Source organism: Brassica rapa, chromosome A02 (assembly GCF_000309985.2).
Source record: "Brassica rapa cultivar Chiifu-401-42 chromosome A02, CAAS_Brap_v3.01, whole genome shotgun sequence".
Taxonomy (NCBI): Eukaryota; Viridiplantae; Streptophyta; class Magnoliopsida; order Brassicales; family Brassicaceae; genus Brassica; species Brassica rapa.
The window spans coordinates 13,521,954-13,542,366 of NC_024796.2; the positions used below are offsets into that span (position 1 = coordinate 13,521,954).

Below are 20,413 nucleotides of genomic sequence, written 5' to 3' on the forward strand. Positions count from 1 at the left end.
CATGTTTAATAATTATTTATAAATGCTGAAAAAATCATTTTAGTATTGTTTCATTATTATTTATAATTGATGATGAGTCGTCATTACATTATATAGGTTTCGAAATCTATATTTTATAGTATGAAAACATTTATACTCTCAATCAAAGATGAACATTTATACTCCAAATCAAACATTTATACTCTCAAACAAAAAGGCAAGATGTGTCTAAACCAAGTCTAGATAGGCCCAATATAAACCATTCTCAAGCCCATAAAAAAGTCTAAAGATTGAATTATTTTTTTGCGTGCGTAATCAATCTGGACCACAAGCCTGAGTTAGGACAAGATTTTGTTGACAACGACATGCGTGAATGTCATAGGACTCCTCAATAAATGTAATGCCTACAAGTCTCCCGATGTCGCTCCTTTGACAATCCACCGTTTCCGAAACGGTGTCGTTCTCATTGAGGGTACCAGCAAACTCTTCTCTCACTAGTCCTGAACCAATCAAAGCGAGGGACCTCTCAAGGGTGTTTCCGTAATTGTCAAAATATCCCCCTAAAACGATTACGCCTAGAGAGAGAAAGAGAGAAAGAGAGAGAGAGAGTCATCAACACCACAATCTCACGACGACAGAGAAGGAGAAACTCTTATCATCATCATCATCGGATCTCTATGTGTCTAATGGCGTTATCAGACGCGGTTCTCGGGAATCTTGCGACGATCTATGTTGCGGTGATCATAGCGATCAAAGTCTACGGATTAGTCTCCGGCCAGAGCTTCAGCGCAGGATTCGTCGTCGTCGTCTCGATTACGACGGTCGGAGTTTTGCTCGCGGTTACGCTCGCCTGGGACGTCTCTCGCAGAGCCGCCGACGCGGTTTCTCGGTACAACCGCGTCGTTGCCGGCGAGGATCTAAGCCACCGTCTCAATCACGACGGTGGTGGTGGAATTTGTAAAGGAGGGATTTGCTGGCACGGCGTTGCGGTCCGGTCGCCGGCTTCTCAGGTTCGGTTTAGGCTTCCGCAACATATACCGTACGGAGCTTTCTGAGTACATAACATCCTGTGTGTATAGATATGATAGATATAAGGACAATGTTTCTGTATAATAATAGATGATATTGGTGTGAAAGTTATAAGAGTTTTGTTTTGTTTTTTTTTTGAACTGGAGTTTTGTTTTTGTATTGATATGTTGTAATGTCTTATAGTGATGATTATAAATGTTCTTTGTTATTGTAATATCGATTTCTGAGCAATAAAGTTGAGAGTTTTTTTTTCTTTTTGTATTTAAGATTTGTTCTGTGAGAAAGGAAGAAACTGGAGTGGATTGTAACTTTGTGAGTTATCTCTCACTCTTGTGTCTTGTTGATAATACAGATGATAGAGGTTGGAGTCTCCTGTTAATGAACACAACCTTCTTGGTTTTGTAGGTTTGTAAGTTTCTTTAGCTGATACATGTTTTGCTTCAGGAGTAGGTACTCATGACCCTTCGAGTGATTGTGTAGATTTTATGAGTTACATTTGGTATTTTCAATTTCGTTGGACAGTGTTTTGAGGACCAAGAACTCCATACACATGAAACTAAGTTGGTTTATTTATCCAAATACAGAGTAACTCTGCTGATTGGCAACTCTGGTTTGCATTGTTAAACTAGCAAAGTTGTTATTGCATGCACCAATCTCATATTTCTCCAATATGATAAAGATAAATTAGACAAGACCTTGATTCATAGGCAATGGGTTTTTGGTTCCGGTTTGGTCAAGACACTGATTCATAGGCATTGGTAAATGTATGTATTGTTGTAAAGAAAGCCAAGCTCTCAGATTCTGTTGTTTCAGACACAACTTGGTCTGTAAGAAGAAATAGACATCATCAATGAGGCATACTGATCACATTACAAACTCGGAGTAGACAAGAACACAGAATATACAAATCTTAACACATTAAATATACATTAAAAAGTATTTTTCAAACCATAGGAACACCGAACACACCCCCCCCCCCCCCCCCAAAAAAAATTGTTATCACACTGATTAGACAATATTTCTCCAATATGATAAAGATAAATTAGACAAGACCTTGATTCATAGGCAATGGGTTTTTGGTTCCGGTTTGGTCAAGACACTGATTCATAGGCATTGGTAAATGTATGTATTGTTGTAAAGAAAGCCAAGCTCTCAGATTCTGTTGTTTCAGACACAACTTGGTCTGTAAGAAGAAATAGACATCATCAATGAGGCATACTGATCACATTACAAACTCGGAGTAGACAAGAACACAGAATATACAAATCTTAACACATTAAATATACATTAAAAAGTATTTTTCAAACCATAGGAACACCGAACACACCCCCCCCCCCCCCCAAAAAAATTGTTATCACACTGATTAGACAATATTTCTCCAATATGATAAAGATAAATTAGACAAGACCTTGATTCATAGGCAATGGGTTTTTGGTTCCGGTTTGGTCAAGACACTGATTCATAGGCATTGGTAAATGTATGTATTGTTGTAAAGAAAGCCAAGCTCTCAGATTCTGTTGTTTCAGACACAACTTGGTCTGTAAGAAGAAATAGACATCATCAATGAGGCATACTGATCACATTACAAACTCGGAGTAGACAAGAACACAGAATATACAAATCTTAACACATTAAATATACATTAAAAAGTATTTTTCAAACCATAGGAACACCGAACACCCCCCCCCCCCCCCCCCCCCCCCCCCAAAAAAAAATTGTTATCACCAAATCATTACACATCTTATTGTCCATTGATCTTGAATGGTTCAGAACGCGATCAAGTTAGTAACGGACTTGGCAGGGTTTGTGAGCATGTGCACAACTTCCTCTCATCGTATGCCTTGTCGCAGCCTCGTCCTTCACACTCCACACACATCATCGCAATCACACTAGTCAACAAGTAACTAGTCAACCTTGGGTCAATGATGGCAACAACAGTAGTCAGTAGCTGCGTCCGACGTTTGTTGCATTAGTGTAGAGGTGGAAGAGCTTTGAAGGATACTATTATTGTCATTTGCTTGAATCGCAAGGAGGAAAAAAACTCTGTTCATATATGTCATCAGTCTATAACTTCTTTAATAAACATTATTAGATAAAATAATGTTATAGGTTGTTCTATTGAGTTGTCAACGACATACGTATAATGGTTGTAGCAATCTAGGCATTAACATAAAGCTTATTAACGCCCATGTAATGTGATTTTTTTTTTTCTAATCGAACTTTAACACATAGGAGAATCAAAACAAAAATAGAAATATTCACTGTACAAGATTTTTACTACTCTCTCCCTATATAAATGTATGATATTGAAGGTTTTTCACACAAACAATAAATAAATTCTTTTAATTATTATATTTTGGTTTTATCGATAAAGTTTCACCAATCATAATTTTATTTTTTAATTTATGTTTTAGTTTAATTTTGGTTTTATTGATAAAGTTTCACCAATCATAATTTTATTTTTTAATTTCTATTTTAGTTTAAAAAACAAATGCATTAAACATATCTTAAAACAATTTTTTGTATACAAGGTAGAACATCATACATTTCTGTACGGAGGAAGTATTTTTTTTGACACTGGTTGGATGGTTCAGAATAATGTGGTTCTATAAAACAGTTCCACAATAAGCTTTGTTTTTTTTCATTTTTTCGTTTATTATTAGCAACTTACAAATTAATAATTGTTTCCTATGGTCTAAAAGATCGTAGGGTATTTTTTTTGTGGGGTTAAACTTTATTGCAGGATGAAAATAAAAAAGACTAAAATAACCCTCTTATCATTATAAATAGATGTTCATTTGAGGCTTAATTCATCTCCCGGCACACATACTTTTTTTTTTTTTTTAAACATCATGGCTAAGTTTGCTTCCATCATCACCCTCATCTTCGCTGCTCTCATTCTCTTTGCTGCGTTTGGTAAGAATTGATCTTACTGTATACATGACAAATTAAATTATTTTATTTATTTACAGATTATTTGATAATTAACAATGATATATATAATATAGAAGCACCAACAAAGGTGGAAGGGCAGAAGTTATGTAGGAAGCCGAGTGGGACATGGTCAGGACTCTGTGCAAACAGTGATGCGTGCAGGAAACAGTGCATCCGTCTCGAGAAAGCACGAGATGGTTCTTGCAAATATGAATTCCCAGCTCACAAGTGTTTCTGCTACTACCCATGTTAATCTACCAAAATATTTGGTGCCCAATGCGGCGGATTCATGTAGAAAGCGGGTGTGGCACGTGCCACATACTACTCTATATATATGTCTTATGAAACCAAGTAAAAAGAACATTGTGTAGCTAATATGGTCCTGAAGTTTAAAGTGTGCCACACCCACCCAAGGTTCGGATCCATGTGGTGTGTGTTTTTTTTTATTATTTTACTATCTAAACTATTCATTTTATTACTGTTTTATTTACTTTTCTAAAGAAGAAAATGTAATCCTACCACAAACTTGAAATCACTTTCTAAATTTATTTTTAAAAGATGAATAATTTCATAAACCTTAAATGTGTGATGAAAAATGACTAAACTAACTTTACTAAAATATTTATAAAATATTAAAAATAAACTCAACCCACCCCTTAAATACTAAACTTTAAACAATAATATATAAATCCAAATGTTAAAAGTATTTTTTTAAATGATAGCAATCTTATTATACTCAATCAATTTTAAATATTACTTTTTTAAAATAAAATTCATAATTTATTAAATTTTAAAACTATTTTATTAAGTTTGTTTTTCAATGCTTAACACAAAAATAAAAAGTAAATGAAATAAAATTTGTAATCAAATTACGATGTGTATATAAATTTTTTATGATATGATTGAAAATTGTAAAAAAATTATGTTATTTATTTTAATTTATTAAATTATATTTAACAAAAAAAATTATATATTGTGCCCTACATTAAGTTATTTTCTGGATATGCCCCTGGTGCTCATAGCTAGAACTTCCACTTTGTTAAACCCCCACTTACAAATACTATTTATATATTATCATATACACTAATATAGTTATATATAAATAGGTAAATTTAAAATAAATATAGAAATTATAGAATTATAATAAAATACTAAATAAATTTAGGTTCTTATGATTAAAATATAATAGCAAAATCTAAATAAATAAAACGTAGTTTTGATTAGGCATGAACATTCGGGATCCCAATCGGGTTTTGGTTTTATCCATTCGGGTTTTAGTTTTTCGGGTTTATCAAAATCAGCCCCATTCGGGTTATATAAAAGTTCGGTTCGGAACCGGTTCGGATTCTATCGGGTTCGGGTCGGGGTTAGTAAATCTTCAAAGAACCGGTATAACCCATTGTACTTTCGGGTTCGGGTCCCAATCGGTTCTTCGGTTTAAAAATACCTAATTTGTATCTATTTTGTAACTAAAACATAAATAAAATCGGTTCTTCGGATTTAAAATATATGATTTGTACATATTTTAACAGCCAAAACATAAGTAAAATCGATTCAAAAATAAGAAAAAAACATCAAACATTATCATTCAAAATCAAGCGAAAGATAAATATAGTTAGTGATAGAAAGAAAACCACATAAATGAAATCATAAAAGAAAAACTAAGTTCTCATGAAATGAGAAACATTATTCAATGAAAAAAAAAACCAAAATCTAAAAACTTTAGGCTTCAACCGCCACATTCTACCATCAACCTTCATATATAGATAATTATTTTAGAAGTTCAATAATATCTTAAAGTATTTTGGATACATATTAAGAATTAAGATCATATTTGGTAGAAATTCTTTTGTGATTTTAAATGTTTCGGGTTCTATCGGATATCCATTTAGGTCCGGGTTCGGTTCGGATAATACTCATAACCCAAAATACCAAAAAACAAGATCCATTCGGTATTTATGCCGTGTTCGGATCGGTTCGGATTCATTTTTATCGGATTAGATTCGGTTCAGATTTTCGGGTTCGGTTTATTTGCCCAGCCCTAGTTTTGATGTCACCGAAATATGTAATTTTAAATTTTCTTTGAAATAGAAGTTAGTAAAAATATTTTTAGTTTTTATTTAAAAATTAAATTGATAATTGTATTTTTTAAATAGGACACCAATTTTTTTTTTTGGTTCTTGTGTGTTTATGTATATAGTTTTGGTGTTTATTTACATCCAGTTAGTCTGTATCACTCTTTCAGTAACCTTCTTGGCATGTACCATGTATATTTATGTTTGTTTTCTGTAATAATATACACTTTTATGTGCTTATTACTGTTTGATTTAGTCTACACGACCATTACTGGACATAAAGGTTGAGAATTCATTGTCTAGTAATAATAAAACCAAAAACCATAAATAAGAAACGAAAAGTACGTTGGGGATGAAGCAAATACATATGAAGTTTCAAATACAACTGAAAACATCAGCGATTTTAATCTCAAATGGAAGCGTCGAGAATGTTTGGGACAATGGGACGAGCTTTACACACAACCTGCATTCAAAGTCGGCACTGAAATTTTAGAGGCTTTCTACATTTTACCGAGATATACCCAAAACCGGTCCTGCTAGATATCGTTACTCGTTAGGTGCATCATCATGCTGTCTTCTTTAATGTCAACATTTTCATTTCCAACTCTCTCTTCGTTCCAAAATTAAACCAACGATCCCAAATTCAGGTTCACTAACCGTTGACATAAACCAGACCCATGACAAGCTAGTCATCAAATCCTAAACGAAATCAACCATTGATCTATTTGCGTGGCCAATATGTTCACCAACATCATTATGCCACATGGAACATGGTAACCCATGAGGCCATGACCATGCATTATGCACGCAATCCTAAGCTGCCACATTTCGGGGGGGGGGGGGGGGGGGGGTGGGTGGGTGATTAAATCGATTAATTAATAATCACTTACGAGTTACGACTACGAATCCCTTGATGACGATATCCGTGTAATAGTCATGTTGAGTTTCGTGAGTTTCTTGGAGAGAAAGCAAACAATCGATCATAGTATTTCCCTTTCTTTTCCGCATGTTTTGTTTGTCAACAAGTCCCTGCTAAACTCATCAAATCGAGTTTTATTTTGTGTATGTAACAAACACGTACACTAAGGCAGATAATTAATCTACTTTGAATTTAAAACTGGAAAAAAAATATGGTGAAACATTCGTCACCAATGAAGTAGGAGGAGATGACATACAAGAGTTTATTATACATGAGAGGCTGAAAATTGGTTCATCCCCAAGAGATTGAGAGATGGACAAAATGTGAGGTCGAGGTGTTCGATCACAAACAAGCTTTTATCTTTGGTTAGCATTTTCTCATATATTATTAGCCACTTGCAATTTAATAATTGCCTTGTATGACCTAGATGATAGGAATTTGTTTCCTTTATAGGGTTAAACTTAATTGTAGGATGAAGATATAAGACTAAACTAAACTTAATTATAAATAAAAGTTCATTATACAATTTAAAAGAAAAATAACAAAAAAAAGAAGTTAAAAAACATCATGGCTAAGTTTGCTTCCATCATCACCCTCCTCTTCGCTGCTCTTGTTTTCTTCGCTGCTTTTGGTAAGTAATTGACCTTATCATATGCATGGCAGTAGGTTTTATTCATTTATTTTCAGATTATTTGATAATTTATATATGTATACAGAAGCACCGATGATGGTGGAAGGACAACAACCAAAGTACTGCAGGAAGCAGAGTAAGACATGGTCAGGTTTATGTACAAAGAGTGGTTCGTGCAAGAAACAGTGCATCCGCGTCGAGAAAGCAGCTCATGGTTCTTGCAATTATATCTTTCCAATTCACAAGTGTATCTGTTACTACCTTTGTTAATAAAACTTTAATTTTCATCTACATCCTTAAATACTATCAATCATACTTTATCTTAGTTTTTAAAATTACAACAAAAAAAACTAAAGTTACAGCAAAAACACACAAAAAATAGTTGTAAAAATTTTATTTTCTAAAGCTCTATCTTTTTAGTCTGTGAGAAATTTTAAAGCTACATCCATTAAAGCTAAATCAAAAACCCTACATACTAAATTTTAAAGTAAATTTTCTACATTTACAACCCAACCAATCACCTCTAATATTTACCAAAAATCTTGGGTATATTTGGTTTTTGGGTGTTTATTTATTTCTTTTGGTGTTTATTTACATTCACTAGTTCCGTGTCACTCTTTCAGTGACCTTTAGAGCATCCGCAACGGTGGACTCCTTCTTGGAGTCCTTATCATTATTATATTAATTTTTTTTTTATTTTTTTTTTGTTTGAATAGTTAAGGACTCTAGTCAAAATAATGTGTCCAATGGTGATCTCCAATTAGGAGTTCTTAGAAATAAAAAAAAATAATTTTTTTTTAAATTGAAATTGAAATTTTATTAATTGCATGATTAAAAATAAATATACCAGAAAAGAAAAGTTTAAAAATGTATAAGTTTAAAAACTATAAGTTTTTCAATTTCAATGTTTTTAAAAAAATTATAAATTATAAGCTAAATAATTTCTATTAGTTTTTCTTATCTTATGTATAAGTTTATCTTCTTAAAACTATAGGTTTCATTTAATATAAGTGTGATAGAGTTTAAAAATGTCTATGTTTGATACAAGTTTAAAAATGTTTACAAGTCAAATGTTTACAAGTCATAACTGCCACGTAGACAAGGATTTGATCCTTAAATTCCTTATGTAAGAGCACGTGCAACGGAGGATGACTCCAAATCCGTCACACGAGTCCGTCGAAAAAATGATAATATAATATGATTATTAATGCTAATAACATTAAGGATTGGTCCGTGATTAGCATGTTGACGGACTCGATCCTTGGGGCACGTGGCGAAAGGTGAGTGGATGAAGCGAGATTGGGTTAGGAGGTGTTGAGAAAAATTAGGTCATTCGACCGAAGGAAAGAAAAAAAAATTTCCTCTCGACGCTCTCGACTCTCGACGGCGATTTCGTAAACCCACCATCGCGATTGGTCTCCCTCGCATCCTGAAGGTAAATCGAAGGCTTGTCTGCTATTTTCATCGATCTAGAGTCGCTGTTTCTTCTTTTCCTGTCAATCTAGGGTTTTGTTTTTTCGATTTTGGGATTTTTCGTTTTAAAATTAGGGTTTGAATACGATTTTGGTATAAAACGAAAGGGGGGTTTTGGTTTAAATCGTTTCTTTCGCTTTGTTCATTTTGTTTCTTCTCGATTTTGGTTAGATAAAGGATTCATTGAAATTCAATTCGTGTCTTCTCGATTTTGTGTGTCTATGTCGATATGTTTGTGTGTCTTTCTCTTTTATGAAGATCGTTGCTAATCTGTGCTGCTTGTTTCTCTCTTATGGTGGAGGTTAACGAGAATGGGTCAATATAGCTACAGCCAGCCGTCCTCATCATCCGCGGAGGTGGATGTAACCGCACTTCTCGAAGAAGAAGCTCAGTTGTACGCGGATGAAGCTCGGTTGCACCCGGAACGTGCAACGGCGGATGAGGCAGAGAGTAGCTTTGATATAGAGAAAGCGGTTCACGAGGCGACTCTCGACTTTCAGACGCAGCTAAGGCGGGTTAATGAAGAAGGTACAGAGAGAGAGCAGAAGCTGCTGCTGCTAGAGAAGAGTGTGCACGAGTTAGGAAAGGATTTAGCACGAGTTAAGCTAATGGGGTGCGTACTAGTGGTGATAGCTTTGCTATTCTTCGTTCTACGTGGTAAGTTTTAGAGTTCATTGGAATTAATATATAGATTAATCGATGGTTTGACAACATTTGACTGCATTATCTTATGTTTTTGCAGGAGTTCCTTCAAAGGCTTCAACCGGGACTATTCTATCACCTCAGGAGTGGCCAAATAAGTCAGGTACTACGGTTTTAATCACTTCTCTTTGGATTTTCTCTTCAAAAGAAATTCATATTGTTAGAATGCTTTGAATGGTGTTTGGTGGTAGAATAAAAATTAGGACTGTAATAATAAATGCTACTGAATAACTTTATGTCTTCCCACCCCGTTTGATTTGATTGGTTTTAAATAGGCTAGTATGCTTCCTATCATCACCTCTGTTTCCTAGTATAGTACTTAGGATGTGATTATTGTTAAATGCTTGTAGTTTGCTTCCCATCTTCCTAACTGCTCAACTTTAATTGTATAATAAATAAACATGGTTTACTTAAGCCTCTGTGTAACTAGTAGAGTAACACAAAAAAAAAACTAGAGAGATGGATGGTTTCACAAACCTTCTGCATAGTCAAATACCTATAGACCTTGAGTCACCCGAACCTTATTGGTTCGGGTCTGAAGTTCCTGCTCAGTCTCCTAGCCAAGTCCCTGCTGAGTCTCCTAGCCAAGTCCCTGCTGAGTCTCCTAGCCAAGCTGCTGCTGAGAGGAGGAAATATTCTCCTAGAGAAGATAAGATCCTTATTGGTGCTTGGCTTAACACCAGTAAGGATCCTATCATTGGCAACGAGCAGAGAGTTGGGGCTTTCTGGAAGCGTATTGTAGAGTACTACAACGCAAGCCCTCTGCTCGTTGGTCAAATTCCGCGAGAGATTACTTCTTGCAAACAGAGGTGGAGTAGGATCAACGGGGAAGTATGCAGGTTTACTGGATGCTATGATGCAGCTTTGAGGGCGCAGAAAAGTGGGGAAAATGATGATGATCTGATGAAAGCTGCATTAAATATATACTTCACCAAGTATGGTTGCAAGTTCGCACTTGATCACTGCTGGAGGGAGCTGAGGCATGACCAGAAATGGGCCTCGATTTATGTGGCTAAGGAAGGTGGAAAGGAAAAGCGGAGGTCCGTCTTGGAGGTTGATACAGAAGAAGCGGACGTGGGAGATCCAGAGGAGAGACCAATCGGGGTTAAGGCTGCGAAAGGTGGCAGTAAGAAGAAGAAGAGTGGTAGAGAAGAAGAGTTGTCCAAGCTTCAGAACGTGTTAGAACTTAAGGAAAAACTTTCAAAAAACAAACTCCTTGATCGCTTGCTGGCGATGAAAGAGCCTTTATCTGATATCGAAAAATCACTTAAACTGAAGCTAATGTCTGAAATGATATGATGTGAACTCTGTGTTGATTGAGGTTGCTTAGTAGTCCCTGTGTACTATGTTGTTTCATGTTCTTTTACAGCTAAGCTAACATGTTTTTAATATGTTGTTGCAGGTTAGGTGAAGTAGTCACGGGCGTCTGAGTGTTTTGGTCTTTAGCAAGATGAAGTAGTCACGGATACATTTGGAGTAGTGAGAGCATTTTGGATTGTAGCTCCAGCTCACAAGTGACGGGGTAGTTGTTTTCTATAAGTAAAAGCTCTCTATGTTTCTCATTGTACTAAACATCAGAAAGCTTTGTAATATTTGTGAACCAAGATCTCCTTCTACTCTTGTAATAGCTCTCAACTCAGGTTTACTCTTTAACTATGGTTCTAGTTGTTTAAGCTTGAATAAATTAGATAACATAACATGGTTGTTGTTATTTCCTTGCTTTTCTTTGGTTATATTTGAATATATTTTCATGTCAATGGGTTATAATGGAAACGTTCATTTTGTTGTCCTTTTAGATTGTTTTAATCAAAACGTAAATCGCTTTCATGCATCAAAACGTAATTTGGTTACACGAGTACTATAAAAGGCTTAAGAAATGACGATTAGGAAGAAATCAAGAAATTAAAATAAAATAAGAAGCATCTTCTCTTTAATTATTGTCCAGCCAGTATGTTTTCATTAAAATTGTAAACTTGTAGGAAGGTATGTAAAGTCAAAATAATTCATTAAATTACTTCTTAGTATACTTTTGGATCAACTGAAAATAATAATATTTTTTCACCGTAGGAATATCTACTAATGTCATCATCATCATCATCTGATGATGTCGACGAAAGATTGGATGATATTATCGACGAAATCGTCGAAGATACATACAATGATATTGTGGAGCCCCAACCAAATAATCGACGGAGACGTGCTTATGTAGAACGATATCGTGAAGGAGGCCATAACCGTTTATGGAATGACTACTTCAGCGTAGACGCGACATACTCGGCACAGTTCAGACGGCGTTTTCGCATGAATAAGGATTTATTCACGCGTATTGTCTATGAACTCTCAGAGAACATTCCGTTCTTTCAACATAGACAAGATGCAACCGGGAGGTTTGGTCATACACCGCTTCAAAAATGTACGGCAGCAATTCGTCAGCTTGCTTATGGTTCTGCAGCTGATGCGGTTGACGAGTATCTCCGAATTGGTGAGAGCACTGCACTTTTGTGTTTACATAAGTTCACTGATGGAATCATCCGGTTGTTTGGACAAGAGTATCTACGAAGACCCACACCGGCGGATCTTCAAAGACTTCTCGATATTGGAGAGACACGTGGGTTTCCTGGGATGGTCGGGAGCATTGACTGTATGCATTGGGAGTGGAAAAATTGCCCAACCGCTTGGAAAGGACAATACACACGTGGATCAGGAAAACCGACAATTGTATTAGAGGCTGTAGCTTCACAAGATCTTTGGATATGGCACGCCTTTTTCGGTCCTCCAGGTACCTTAAACGATCTCAATGTCCTCGATCGGTCTCCTGTTTTTGATGACATTTTAGAAGGTCGTGCCCCTAGGGTAAAGTACGTGGTCAACGGGCATCGATATAAATTGGCGTACTACCTCACAGACGGGATATATCCAAAATGGTCAACATTTATCCAATCTATTACACTCCCCCAAACTCCTAAACAAGAATTATTTGCTAAAGTTCAAGAAGCAACCCGTAAAGATGTGGAGCGGGCTTTTGGAGTTCTACAAGCCCGGTTTGCGATTGTGAAAAACCCGGCTCTTTCAATGAACAAGGCAAAGATAGGGAAGATTATGAGAGCATGTATCATACTACACAACATGATAGTCGAAAATGAACGAGATGGATACATTCGTTATGATATTTCAGAATTTGCAGAAGGAAACGTCACCAGAAGTTCAGAGGTCGAAACCGAGAGGCCTACAAATCTGAATAATATGTTTCCCAATCGGAATGATCTTCGTGATAGGCAAATACATGAACGATTGAAGAATGATTTAATCGAAAATATTTGGAACAAATTTGGTGAAGAAGATTAATAATTAGCTCTTTTAAGTTTTGTCATAGTATCTTTTTTTAAAAAAATTCAATGTATTGTAATATTTTTACTTCTAATAATTTAAAATAATTTTTCATTTTTTTAATTTTTTTTTTCTCTAAGGACTCCTAATCGGATATCACCATTGCACCCACCTTCTTAACATAAATCCTTAACTATTTAAAAAAAAAAAAATTAATAATAAAAAAATGGTAAGGACTCCCCTTGGGGGATGACCATTGCATATGCTCTAAGGATCAATCCTTGTACTATGTTACTCAAATAATAGTTTTTTAATCTGATAAACATTAGATGTGGAGCTAAGGATCCTTAATGGATTCCCATTGTAGATGGTCTTATGGCATGTGCCATGTATGTATTATGTTGGTTTTCAATAACACAAATTGTTATGTACGGCGTACTACTGTTTCATAAAGATAATAAGACGAGATTTGCACATATCGCTAGGGGCATCATGCTTCTTTCTTTCATGTCAACATGTTCCTTTCCATCTCTTTTCCATTCTAAACATTGATCCAAGGATCTCAGAGCAAGATTCAGCAGCCGTTTCGCTACACCAAATCCAGGACAACCTTGTCGTCTGATTTTTTAATTGAAATAAACTTTTGGCTCATACCATTTTTAAACCTTTCTGGTTTGAATTTTATAGCTCTTCCAATATATATGGACTTCGAATGGGTGACGCAGATCAAACAAAAATGCAGATTATGCAGATCAAATGCAGATCATGCAGATCAAATGCAGATCAATCTAATTTAATAAATTATTGTAATTAAATACATATTGATTTCTTAAATAAAAATTAAATATCTAAACAAAATACAACTTATTATAAATAAGTAATAAATATAATGTTGAAAAATAATAATAAATATCATTATTCTAATAAACATAGCGAAATTGTAAAGATTTTTTTCGTTTGAAAGTGAATATCATCAATTATTAAATTATACTATTTATCAATAATTGATAGAAAAAATAATTAAATTCATCCATTGTATTATTATAAGTATTATTGTTACTATTTATTATTATAAGTATTGTTTTCACTATTTATTATTTGATGATTCAGTGGTGATGATGTATCTAATTGAATTTATTTCGTTACAAATAGTATCAAAAATAATGTATTTGCAGAAATAACTATATCATTTTAATAGGAGATTAATTCTCTGAATATTCTGAATGTCAACACCACATAATTTTTTTTTAAATTCATATGAAGATCCATAGAGAACTTATCTGTTGGTTTTTCTTTTATAAACAATTAATAGAAAAAATAAAAATAAAATTCACATGGATGTTCATTGGTCATCAGCATTCTCCCGGCTGATTTTCCTCATGTCCATGCAGATCAAAATTTAACACAAAATTTAGTTCTGCATGCAGATTTTATTATTTTATTATTTAATTTTTGTTCTGTAATAAATAAACTGAATGGAGAATAAATACAGATCAATCTGCATAATGACTTAACTGCATTTATTTTGCATTTTGTTCTGCACTGCATTCATAGCCATGGTTTCTGTGCATGGCCTATACATTCACTAATATCATTGTACCACATGGAAAATCATGTCCTCCAACCATGCAAGCTTCAGATGCCAAATGGAGGATTGGTCAAATCGATTAGTTAATAATCACTTACGATTATGTTTTTCTTGACATTTGTGTAACGATCAGGGCCTATACAAGGGAAAATATCGGTCTGTCACCCCCATTTTTTCATAAAAAAATTTACATAAAAAATGTCATTTATATCAAAACTTTTTAATTTTGATTTAAAAATCATGAACTTTTTCATGAACCCTTTAACTCATCAACGTATCTTGACTAACCGTTGTAACCTATGACATCTTGAGTTAATGAGGTTAATCTATGTCTCTAGTTTCTGTTAAATTCACACAACATTGTTTTGACATTTTAAAAAAATTGTTTAAAGGAATCGAACCGATGACCAAAGCTATACTTGTTGCAAAACTAAACCACAAAACCACTTACAGTTCTGTTAATTTGTATAATCCTTAATAGTTATTATTATCAAATCTCCAAATCGTCTTCTCCCAACCTAAATCCCTAACTTAAATCTGAATATATAATCTCCAAATCGTTTATGAATCTAAAAACTTTCAAATCGTGCCATGGGGGCGCGAGTTGCCCATGTTTTGGTAAGAGCAAAATGTAGTCGGATGGGCCTTTGCATCGTTCAGTCCACAAAGAGCATCCACATTCTGCTTCAATCTAGAAAAAATAATCAGACTTGCTATTTTTTCAAAACCAAAGTCTTGTTGTTATTGTTTTTATCGAAAATGGAAAAAATAGTAAAAGTATATCCTGTTCTTGTCCGCGTGTATGAAATAACTTTCAATTAGGGATTTAGGTTGCAAAAAAATTATTTGGAGGTTTGATAATAATAACTACTAGATTTTGACCCGCGCTTTCAAAGCGCGGGATTATTTTCGTAAATTATTTTTTGCTTTTCCATTTATTTACCCGCTTGTTTGTTTTGAGTTATATATTTATACTTGGTGTATTAATTTTAGGTTCGCTTCTATTTTTATCTTTTGAGTTTTCAGTTTGATTTCGGTTTATAGTTGTTCGGTTCGAGTGATAATTTTTTTTTGATTATTTATGAATTTGGGCTTGAATTCGGTTTGGTTAGTTTTGGATATTTGTATACCGATTCAGTTCTCTATTTTTTTTTGGCGACATCCATCTTCTAAGATCAAGTGGTAGGCGGGTCTGAGTCGTTTCAAAGAGATGCTCTGTCCGGCTGGATCGGATCTATATGGGGAAAAAAAGAGTACCCCTAAGTTCTCTATTTATATGTCGAGGTTTAAATTTGTTTCTAAAATATGTCTTGCATTTGATAAATAACTGATTTTTAATAATTGTTAAGGATAAATGTATAAATGAAATATTAATTTGTCTATAATAAAATCTAACTAAGTTAAAATTTTGCTACTTGTATTTTTCTGTTGGAAGAAAATGAAATGCAATTTAAAATAATTGTTGATAATTATACAAAACTTACACTTTATTACGTATAATTTTAATAAACAAAAGATGATTGTATTTATTTTAAAACAATACTTTTGCAATTTGAAAATGCTCTTAATTAAATTTATTATAAGGGAAAAACATTCTAGATATATTGACCATTCTGATAATTATTTTAAAATTGTTTAAAAACTCCTTGGGCCTGATTAATACAAAACAAAGAAGTTCCATTTTTATGTTTAAAAATTAATCGAATACAACTGGGTTTTACAAACTGAAACTCAAAATGAGGATAATAAAATGTTAGTGTAAGTTGGGTTTATAACTTATGTTGATATTTTTCAATATCACTCAGGCCCATGGTTCATCACTACCAACCGACAGAACAACAACCTGTCTTTTTGCCTTTCCAGAAAAAGCTTCCTCAGAAAAATGAGTTCGTCCCTCTCTCAAAATGCTTTGATAACATGATGAAACATGATCCATCAACACAGATGGTTGAAGGTATATCTCCAATAACTTATTTTTCTTTGATTAATGTATCATAGGCTCATCGAAACCATTACTTATGATCTAAAAATCATTTTTTTTCCAGATAAGGTTTGCATGTCGAATCCAATGAATGATCTGATTAGTCGGTTAATTCTGTTTGTCTCGTATATGTCTGAAGAAGATCTGAAAAAGTATCCCTCAAGAAAAAACGAAGAACCGGAGTTAAAGGATCAAGAAACATCAATCACTTCAGGTCAATAGACTTTCAAATATTTCTCTTATTCGTTATATAGTTGGTTAATCGAGTGTAGTTAAACACTAAAAAATAAATATCTAAAGTTTTTTTAACTATTTTTGGAATTTGTTTCATGCACTTTTCTCACATCTTTCCAAACAAATTGTTATAATATATTTCCGTTCATATTGAAATGGTGGTATATGATCTTTGTTTGATCTTACTCATTTTGGTTTGAAAATTTAATATATTTACTCATGTGCAGGCTGTGCAGTGACATTTGTATAGGCAAAGCTTTATTCATGTGACTCTAACCAATATCACAAAACAACAAACCTGAGAAAAGATAAGTTTTCATACAATGGCATAAAAATTTCAACGCTTACAATAACTATAATAGTGTTTCAAAAAAAAACAATAACTATAATATATTTAATATTTGTAAAATCCAAATTTAACTAATGTTTTTTTGTAATTTTACAGTCAAAGTCTACACGTTGTATGATTGATGATGAAAGTTATGAGGCTAAGTCCAACCAAGTCCAACCAAATCCATACCTATACACAGAAAAAAAAATCAAGATGTAACTGAAACAATATAATTGAGTAGACTATGCATTTTTCAGTTTACCTTCTTGTCAACGAAAACGTTTCACCAAATTTCTAGTTTATTTGCTCCCAGGTGTGGATTACTTTCAATTGGATGTACCAATCAGTTCTGTTAGGTTTCAGTTTTGAAAGGAACGGAATTTTCTTTGTTCTTTGCGTTTCTTTGCGGTTTCGAAAAGAAAAAAGAAAATTTGTGTGTGGCGATGATTGTTTGACAACGGTAGTTATATATAGCCTACAATAGATAGGTTTTGAAAGAATATTCTGATTATTTTTAGGGATGCTATTTCAGTTGAATGATAATAAGGTATATTATGTTAATAAGCTAAGTAAATATCGTTATTTGACAGTAAATTTGTTAGGATGGCGGATATTTCGGTAGGAGGTTTAAGGGATTGTTAATAATTGGTATTTGATGAATAAAGAATATTACTTGGCATATACTTCGTTATTGATTAACAAAATATTTTTGAAACAGAATATATTTTATTAGAGTTTAACTATATTTCAGATTGGTGGTTTTATATTTTAAGTTTGAAATTGGAATATTTTGCGTGTGAGTTTTTTTTTTTGCAAGTAAGAATCGCGTATAATTAGATAACGTTTTTTTTTTTTGCAAGTAAGAAAACATGAAGCAACTTCCGAAAATTTAGTTTATTTGCTTAAATTTTAGCTTTTTTATTTAATGGTATAGATATTTATGGTTATTGATTTGAAAAAAGATTGGTATTTATGATCTAGTATAGTGGATATGGTTATGTATGGAACTTTCGAAAATCTAGTTTATTTGCTAAATTTTTAGCTTTTGATTTAGTGGTTTGTATTTTTGGTTATTGATTTGAAAAAGCTTTATAAATCCAATAGTATGGTCGACTATATTGCAGAGTGGTTTACGGTTTAGGATTCTAATTATGTGTATTTATTATATAAAATTTTATTGTTTTGATTAGTTTATTTGCTTAAATTTACGTTTTTATTTAATGGTATAGATATTATGGTGATTGATTTGAAAAAAGATTGGTATCATGACATTGCTTATTTTAATAAATTAAAATATAAAAAAGTATTTGGGGTTTATGGGTTTGTTTGTATCTCATACTATACATATAAAAATGCTAGCTTAAAAATATATAATACGACCATTTTTTATAGATTTTGAATAATGCAACATTTATGTTTTTTGTGCAATTGTTTGTAACCAAAACATTGATTGGACGTGATAAATGGTCGATGATACACTGATATTAACAGAATGTATTGTTTTTATTTGGCAGCTTGCAGAATTCACTTCGGTGTCGATAGATTTGGTACATAGACTGTTTAAGAAATAAAAATAAGTGTGTTGTAGCCAGTGTTTTGAAACCCGACCCGGACCCGCGGTTGAACCGGTAAATCCGGTAACCCAAAAAAATCCGGTTTGGATTTTGTGAAAAACCTAATATTTAGAAACCCGCAAAAAACCGCAAAAACCCGGTAAAACACGGAATCCGGTACCGGTTGAACCATCGGTCGAACCAATAAATAACTTTTATTTCCTTTTTATAGTTTTTAATTTTGTTTTATATTCTAAGTTTTCAATTAAGATGTTAGGTATTGACAAAAAAAAAGTTATGTTTTCTTTTTTCAATTTTATATTTGTGATTTTTAGATTTTGATGAAGATTTCACTATGTCACCTGAAGAAAATAAAGTGAACGATGGTAGAGAGAACCAAAAGTAGTTGATGTTATTTGGTGTTAGTTTATTTCTATTATTGATAATTTATTACAATGATTTTTTTACTTTTGGTTTATTTTGTATTTGTAGTTTAATTTATTATTCACATTATACATTTAAATATTTAAATATTTATAAATTTTATGTTTTGATTTATTTTAGATGTCATAGCTCTTATCTTATTCGAGAAAATTTTAAATAGTCTAAACTATTTTTTTGATATTTTGTATGTCAAATGAAAATAAAAATACAAAAACTAAAGTTAAGTATTTTCTAAATTTTAAACATAAAATATATACATATCCAAACTATTATTTTATGTTTTAAAAAATTTAGAAAATAATAAACTTTAGTTTTTATAATTTTATTTACATACCTGAGATATTATTATATAATAAAATTAGTTAATTTATTAACCCGCGGTTCACCCGCGATCGACCCAGTGACCCAGCAAACCGGTAAGCAGTCCGGTTCAGTGTCCGTGTCGGGTTTAAAAACATTGGTTGTAGCAATTGAAGTTTGTTTTAAACGTAGTTGTTGATCGTAATGAATACACTATGTTTTGATAGGATGATACATTATGTTTTGATATGAAGACATAATTAATTAAACGTAGGTGTTGTTTTTTAAATAAAAGGATTTTTGCTGTTAAAATAAAAAGGAATTCAAAAAATACAGAATTTAATTAAAATCATAGCTTAAAAATATTCCAGTGGCAGTATCTTGTAAATATTGTTGAAACAGGAGGGCACCTCAAAAAAGGGCCTTCTGTTTTAATAGTATTGATTAGGGATTAATATACAAGTTAACAAAATTGTAAGTGGTTCAGTGGTTTAGCTTTGCAACGAGTATAGTTTTTGGTCATTTTTTCTATTTCCTTGAGAAACAATTTTTTTAAAAAAAATTAAAATATGAATTTAACGGAGACGGAGATTAACTCGTTAACTCAATTTGTTAACTATTTTAACGATATCTTTAAAATAGTTCAGTCAAAATATGTTAGAGGTTCAAAAAATTAATCAGAATAAATTGATGCTTTAAATGGTCCACAAAAAAGTTTATACTTTTTAAACCAAATTTGAAAATTGGTGATCTAAATGATTTTTCCCATTTACAATCTTCAAATTTATTTTAAAGATACGTATAACTTTTTACTAAAAAATTTTATAGCCTCCAAAATTTCAAGATAATGATTAACTTGAGTTTCTTGAAGAGAAAGCAAACGATCTACCGTAGTATTATCATTATTTTATTC

General features: G+C 32.8%; 5 protein-coding genes and 1 long non-coding RNA gene across 7 annotated transcripts; 5 read left to right on the top strand and 1 right to left on the bottom strand.

Annotated features, from left to right (window-relative positions):
• The first annotated feature begins 310 nt into the window (after positions 1–310).
• On the top strand, positions 311–1,262 carry LOC103852982. Its single transcript, XM_009129886.3, has one exon. It carries the CDS (start codon positions 657–659, stop codon positions 1,032–1,034), a length of 378 nt encoding a protein of 125 aa, XP_009128134.1. The 5' UTR covers positions 311–656; the 3' UTR covers positions 1,035–1,262.
• A 1,522-nt stretch (positions 1,263–2,784) lies between these two features.
• On the top strand, positions 2,785–4,675 carry LOC103852983 (defensin-like protein 1). Its single transcript, XM_009129887.3, has 2 exons — positions 2,785–3,924; positions 4,017–4,675. The coding sequence occupies exons 1-2, from the start codon at positions 3,861–3,863 to the stop codon at positions 4,193–4,195; spliced, it is 243 nt and encodes an 80-aa protein (XP_009128135.1). The 5' UTR covers positions 2,785–3,860; the 3' UTR covers positions 4,196–4,675.
• Positions 4,676–6,148: 1,473 nt separating this feature from the next.
• LOC103852984 lies at positions 6,149–7,043 on the bottom strand. Its single transcript, XR_004455750.1, has 2 exons — positions 6,908–7,043; positions 6,149–6,480 (listed from the first exon to the last, which is right to left on the bottom strand). It is a non-coding gene; the product is annotated as an uncharacterized LOC103852984 (long non-coding RNA).
• A 441-nt stretch (positions 7,044–7,484) lies between these two features.
• On the top strand, positions 7,485–13,186 carry LOC103853416 (defensin-like protein 3). Its single transcript, XM_009130329.3, has 2 exons — positions 7,485–7,567; positions 7,653–13,186. The coding sequence occupies exons 1-2, from the start codon at positions 7,504–7,506 to the stop codon at positions 7,835–7,837; spliced, it is 249 nt and encodes an 82-aa protein (XP_009128577.1). The 5' UTR covers positions 7,485–7,503; the 3' UTR covers positions 7,838–13,186.
• Positions 10,202–11,172, top strand: LOC108871596 (glutathione S-transferase T3-like). Its single transcript, XM_033285197.1, has 2 exons — positions 10,202–11,025; positions 11,145–11,172. Exons 1-2 carry the CDS (start codon positions 10,202–10,204, stop codon positions 11,170–11,172), a joined length of 852 nt encoding a protein of 283 aa, XP_033141088.1.
• Positions 11,767–18,681, top strand: LOC103852985 (putative nuclease HARBI1). 2 transcript variants are annotated; one of them, XM_033286030.1, is made up of 3 exons: positions 11,767–16,611; positions 16,703–16,852; positions 17,100–18,681. In XM_033286030.1, exon 1 carries the CDS (start codon positions 11,822–11,824, stop codon positions 13,085–13,087), a length of 1,266 nt encoding a protein of 421 aa, XP_033141921.1. In that variant the 5' UTR covers positions 11,767–11,821; the 3' UTR covers positions 13,088–16,611; positions 16,703–16,852; positions 17,100–18,681. The 2 variants fall into 2 exon arrangements, with proteins under 2 accessions (XP_033141921.1, XP_033141920.1); XM_033286029.1 differs by having other exon boundaries at positions 16,703–17,418.
• Positions 18,682–20,413: the final 1,732 nt, after the last annotated feature.

Excerpts from the sequence above, each read along its gene's own strand:
- LOC103852982 (XM_009129886.3), top strand. The coding sequence starts at position 657 with ATGTGTCTAATGGCGTTATCAGACGCGGTTCTCGGGAATCTTGCGACG.
- LOC108871596 (XM_033285197.1), top strand. The coding sequence starts at position 10,202 with ATGGATGGTTTCACAAACCTTCTGCATAGTCAAATACCTATAGACCTT. Across the intron at positions 11,026-11,144 it reads TCACTTAAACTGAAGCTAAT|GTTAGGTGAAGTAGTCACGG; the intron begins GTCTGAAATGAT and ends ATGTTGTTGCAG.
- LOC103852985 (XM_033286030.1), top strand. The coding sequence starts at position 11,822 with ATGTCATCATCATCATCATCTGATGATGTCGACGAAAGATTGGATGAT.
- LOC103853416 (XM_009130329.3), top strand. The coding sequence starts at position 7,504 with ATGGCTAAGTTTGCTTCCATCATCACCCTCCTCTTCGCTGCTCTTGTT. Across the intron at positions 7,568-7,652 it reads TGTTTTCTTCGCTGCTTTTG|AAGCACCGATGATGGTGGAA; the intron begins GTAAGTAATTGA and ends ATATGTATACAG.
- LOC103852983 (XM_009129887.3), top strand. The coding sequence starts at position 3,861 with ATGGCTAAGTTTGCTTCCATCATCACCCTCATCTTCGCTGCTCTCATT. Across the intron at positions 3,925-4,016 it reads CATTCTCTTTGCTGCGTTTG|AAGCACCAACAAAGGTGGAA; the intron begins GTAAGAATTGAT and ends TATATAATATAG.